The sequence below is a fragment of the Diachasma alloeum genome, unplaced genomic scaffold (genome assembly GCF_001412515.2).
Source record: "Diachasma alloeum isolate Michigan unplaced genomic scaffold, Dall2.0 Dall_scaffold_00558, whole genome shotgun sequence".
Taxonomy (NCBI): Eukaryota; Metazoa; Arthropoda; class Insecta; order Hymenoptera; family Braconidae; genus Diachasma; species Diachasma alloeum.
In genome coordinates this window covers 170,832-176,831 of record NW_021680690.1, presented here as the reverse complement: position 1 = coordinate 176,831, position 6,000 = coordinate 170,832, and the positions used below count along the sequence as shown (strand labels likewise).

At 34.9% G+C, this 6,000-nt stretch overlaps 1 protein-coding gene across 1 annotated transcript in view; it reads left to right on the top strand.

Annotated features, from left to right (window-relative positions):
- The first annotated feature begins 2,167 nt into the window (after positions 1-2,167).
- LOC107043276 (mucin-17) overlaps positions 2,168-6,000 on the top strand; it is a 50,916-nt gene continuing 47,083 nt past the window's right edge. Inside the window, 1 exon segment of the mRNA XM_015264702.1 lies at positions 2,168-2,249. Within this exon segment, the coding sequence (XP_015120188.1) occupies positions 2,168-2,249 (82 nt within the window).

The following is a 6,000-nucleotide window of genomic DNA, read 5'->3' as shown; positions in this document are numbered from 1 at the left end:
CCCCTTCCCATGAAATTGTAAAAGTTGATATTTCTAAAAGCAGTCGCCACTCGATGCTAAATTGACTTAAAAAGGGAGAGAAGTAACACTTGGAAGTCGAGAATATGGACATGCGGTATGAATGGGCGGCAATTAGAGAGTGCACTCGAAATTACCACTGGGAACATGATATTAATAATTGAAAAATAAATGTGGCATTTTCATATGTTGGATATTTGGGTCGTACCTACACCCAGAAAAATAATTTATTTGAATCGAATAAATAAATTATTTTTCTGGGTGTAGTGGTTCACGGAATAATTTATAGTGGTGGTTTATATTTATAGTGGTGGAATAATTTATTTGAATCGAATAAATAAATTATTTAAACACTACAAAATTAATTTTTTTTAATTAAAATATTTTTTTTTCTATTTGAGGTTCTGTTTATATTAAATCAATTGTTTTAAAAAAAATTATAATAACTCTTTATTTGATACTAATAATTATCGCTCTGGGGTTGAATAGACTCGAAAAAAATTAAACGAAATTAGATGCAATAATTATTACATTAAATACATGAAAATATGATTTTCATAAATTACGAAAAATTGTTAGTTCATTTTAATAAATTTAATAAAATGAAATGAATCATTTTCTTGTGATAAAAATTTGATTTGAAATTAATAAATTGTTGATTTGATATAATGAAATACTTTCTGGTGAAACAAGTAAAAAATTAATGATGACGATTTTTATTCGATTCAAATGAACAATTTTTCTGAGCGCAGGTGATGGGAAATGGGGGTCGTGCTGGTTCAGTGGCAATTGCGCTGGTACATTCAGACGTATCTTTTGGCAATACGGGGGACTGAGGAGTGTCAAGCACCACCTCTTCCGTGTTAATCGAATGTAGGTCCTACGGTCGCGCCCAGACGAGACTTGTCGGCTTCTTGCGCACCTGATGCTCACCCGATGCCCATGATATTTGGGTTTTTTATTTTTTGGTTTCTTCGGGAAGTCCCCGCGGAGATACGCAAGAAAAAAAATTCATAGAAAAACCTGGCGAATTCGCTAGACAATTCGATTGGATTTCTATTGAAATGTTCAATAGAAAATATTTTCTGTAGAACTTTCTCGGCTCAAATTTTCCAATTTTTTTTCACTCTATTTTTTTTGACTAGGGAGAGGGCGCGCATTAATATTCATTCATTGTTAAGGTCATGATCTTCCACGGACTGAAAAGGAAGAAATATTGACATTTAAATTAGTTATTGAAAATGGAGATGAATAAAAAGATATTTTTTTCTAAAAATAAATATAGAAAATTTTCTTATACTTACATATCAACTTTTTAAAATATTTTTTCTTTGCATATAAAATATTGACATTTGGGATGGAATTAATTCTAATTGTTGACAAAAAACGTTACATTCTTTTTTTTTAAATCAACAAAATCAAACATTTGTTTAATTTTCTCTAAAGTCTCTTTAAAATCTCCCAAATAAAAACAAACATCGCCGCAATGGCCAAAAAATGTCACCACTGCCATTGCCATTTAAATTAGTTATTAAAAGTGAAGATGAATAAAAAGAAGATATTTTTTTCTAAAAATAAATATAGAAAATTTTCTTATACTTACATATCAACTTTTTAAAATCTTTTTTCATTACATATAAAACATTAACATTTGGGATGGAATTAATTCTAATTGCTGACAAAAAACGTTACATTCTTTTTTTTTAAATCAACAAAATTAAACATTTCTTTAATTTTCTTTAAAGTCTCTTTAAAATCTCCCAAATAAAAACAAACATCGCCGCAATGGCCAAAACATGTCACCACCTCAATCCACCGATCCAACCGAAACCCAATTCCCCCTTTTCTAAACTCCCCAATGCCGATCTAACGGACAATTTAGCAGACCCATAAAATCCAAATATAGTATAAACAGACACCTTGCACAACGTTCCGCTTGCACCTCCTCACAATTACCCACACGCTCTCCCCCTCGAGTCAGCGTACGCGAGGAAAATACGGTACCTCGAGGAATTCTACTAGATCAGTCGACTCCAATCTCGACAAAACTAACAAGAGCAAGAACATCCGAGGGAATTTCTTTTTTTTGCATCCCCCATTGACGAGAAAAAAAAATTGTCTCACCCGAGTTGTACCCTCCCGGTCCCAGATGGTTCTTGATGCATCAAGAGTACAAGAGACAAGTACAAAACACGGTACAACACCGACAAGTACCAGAAGAAACAAGGCTGGTGAGTGATAGGAAAAGGCTGCGAAGAGAGAGGAAGAGAAGTCTGGATAAGTCTTTTGGAGAGGGATATAATGGTCTAAGTAATGCTGCGATGAACGAACCAGGTACCAGCTAAGACCATCAGCCGGGGGTACACCTTTCTCCAGTTGGCGCTTACTGCGATTCCAGCTCGTGTCTGAAAAGTCAGTCCACACTGGAGCACTGGGCACGACAGTTAACGGAGTGATAATTAATGATCCCATCGATACCGAAAAAAAAAATTCCAATTGAAAAGAAGAAAAAAAGTTTTTTAAAATTGGATTGCCCGGAACGAGTGAGGATGACGAGTCACAATGACTGTGTGATATAACTGGGACATTTTGGATCCAGAACTGGCGAAGAGAAGGTCTCTCTAGGATCTAGTCGAATTTGTTATTGGGATTTTTTTTAAATACAACGTGAGTGTGATTGCAAAGTGCGGAGTTTGTTGAGGAGTTTTGGAGACTAGGGAGCGGGTGCGGAATGGGTCGGGAGACACGGCCACTGGGTCGCGCTAGACCTGGAAGGCTTTATTATTTCTTCGTCGCTGGATGTTTTTTGTTGTTGGTGCCGGTTATCAAAGGAAAGGGTAAGTCGATTTTTTGGGTGTTATTGGGGTTTTGAGGGTGACTCGGGAGGTAGTAGGCTCGGAGAAGTAGGTTCAGAAAAGAGCTACTAGTTATTTTTTGTAATGAATGAGGAATATTTGAAAAATCAATTCCAAACCTATTTTTGCATCTTCCGAACCTATTATTTGCTTCACTTATTATTCGGTCTGAGAGGAATAGGTTTGGAGAGGGCAGGCAGATTATTTTCCAAATATCTTGGAAACTAGTAGGTTTGCTACAAAAGAACTCGTTTTTTTGTGAACAATAGGTTCATTCAGATGTTCAAGAAATAGGCTGTTCGGAAATTAGTAGGTTCCAGAAAAAATGGGCAGATTGTATCGTGAATATCTCTGGGATCGGTACGTTCATAGGAAAACATCGCTGTTCCAGAAATTTTTTTTCATCTACAAAACCTATTTTAATATTTTTTGTGAACCTATTAGTTTCGAAGATATTGAGATATCTGAAACTAGTAGGTTTATCGGCAAATGAGAGGAGAATATTTCTTTTTGGAAATCGTGTTTCTTATTCAAGTGTCTGATGACATTTTTCTCATGGACCTACTAGTTTCAAAGATATTTGCAAAATAGAATAAGAATTAATAGGCTCATAGAGAACGCATCATCGGGAAAATTTAAGAGACGTTTTAACAGGATTTGAAGTCCCTAAAAAATCAATTTGCGGCTAAATTCGCACAGAAATTAATAGGCCTCATGAAAGATCTGAACCTAATAGGCTCATCAAAAAACATCACTCTAATTTTTCCCAGAAAATTAAATTCCCCTAAAAAAATAATGACATTTCCACCAATTCACTTCTTTCAAATCATCTTTTTTATTAATTCTCACTATTGAATTATCACTCCGAATTAATCTCCGCAATTCTCACAATTTCTTAACTCCTTTTTCTGCAAGAGAAAGAGAAATTTTCAATTAGATTGAATGTAATATAAAAGGACTGCAATCCGACAAACGTGATAATTTTCAAATTAGTCACAGTACATTAGCCATATATTCGCTATTCTCCTCGAAAGTGTCTTTGTTTTATCCTCGAACAGTGCAATTTCACATGAGGACGGAGATGATTTCAATGAAATTATTGAAACATAAAAAAATTCAAGGAGGGAGTTATTTATCATTGACGACGGTGGTTGGCCTTGTCCTGGAGGTTTATTCTAGCTAGGACATTATATACATTTTCTCCTCTATGTATATTACTGTTTCCACATTCACCAGGGGATATCAAACGTTGTTGAGCCACTACTTTTTTTTGCTCCTCTCGGTTTAGCCTTGTTTGCGGGGAATGGATCTTTGCAATTTTAGAGACATTAGAGGCTTGGGAATATTCTATCATTTCGTTTTCTAATGCCGAGGTGATTTGTTAAAGGTCTCCGGTTTGTTTTTCACATTTTTCATGCGGGAAATATCGAGGGAAGTTGGTTATCGGGGAATCGGAGAAATTAGTTTGGAACAATTTTCATAAGGTTTCACCATCATAAATTCTAATGGGACTATTTAACAAATATTGGCGGCAGTATAATTTTTTTCGATGAATCTAGTAGTTCTCAACATGTTTATTCAATCGTCTTCAAGGATTTTCACATTCTTCCTTCATCGTACGAAATGTCAAACACACTATTTCGACTATATCTCCGAGAATATCAGCGCTATCGAAAAATGTCAGTAAGAATTCTTTGTAGAGAATTAAATTTTCAACAAAAAAATTCTTGTCACATTTTTTGATAAATCCAGTACCTTTTGAGATATTTCCAAAATCCTCAGAAGTGATTTTTTCAATCGTTTTGCATTCTATCAATTTTTGAACAGATTATTTCGGGAATATCTCCGGAACTATCAGCTCTATCAAAAAATGTCAATAGGAATTTTTTGTGGAGAATTAAATTTTCAACAAAAAATGTTTTGTCACATTTTCTGATAAATCCACTGGCTTTCGAGAGATTTTTAAAATAGTCTGAAGTGATTTTCCCAATCGCTCTGCATTCCATCAATTTTTAAACCGACTCTTTCGCATAAATCCAAAAAATTTAACCAGAAAATGTCTTGTGACATTTTCTCCCGATCCCCATTGTCGTATTTATCAAGGCAAAACAGGCCAGTTGCACCACTTCACCGATCATTTAATTTCCACTCGGTTTCTTCGGTATTTGGACAGTCTCAACTTGCATATCTTCAAGTCCTCGCAGCTTTGGTCAGCAATCTGGTCGATTGGCGAGTGACATTCCTCGGGCTAGGCCACTCCCGTATGCTTAGCCATATCTGACATTTTTTTTTTATTCAACATATTTTGTTCACTACTCCTATCCTCTCTCACGCGGATTGGCCCAGTCCTCTTACGTTCACTCCAAGGTCTCCTGGGATGCTTGAATATGTTTTGTTATACCACGTTCATTTCACTCGTTGGGGAAAGTCGAGGTGTATAAGGTATGCATCGACGACGAGGTTGGCCGTGAAAGCTCAGCCATCGATACTCATTGCTATTTTGCTGACAAAAATCGGGTGGCAATGGTTGAGTGAGAAAATACTAATTGATCGAGGGAAATTCAACGCTTGACATTAGCTTTCGGATTTTTTCATCAATTGTGAGACTATATCGACGTACTGTTGGGAATATTGGCTGAAATTTTCGGTGGAGGTCTTGTAAATGTTTATCAAGTGACGGTTACACTGAAATTTCAAATGTATTTAATAATCAATTTTTTCATCGACATGAAATTGATAAAAAAATCAATTAATCCATGAAAATTAATCGAAATCAGAAAAATTTGGGTAAATAATGGAAAATTCTGCGAAATTTGATACTCAATATTCATATGTTTATTTAAGATCAAAGAAATTTGGGAATCCTCGTTTTCTAAGAAATTTAATTGAATTGTTGAAATTTTTATTTGAACAGATTTCATTATAATTTATGCATCGTCATCGATAAATCGATCGAGGGAAACTAAACGTTTGAAATTTGCTTTAGATATTTTTCAATCAATATTTTTTGTGTAAATGTTTATCAAGTGACAGTGGCACTAGAATTTCAGGGAATTCCGTCACAGAAAATTCAGAGATTTGATGAAAAAATAAATTATTCGACACGAATATTTATCGTGAAAGTGGG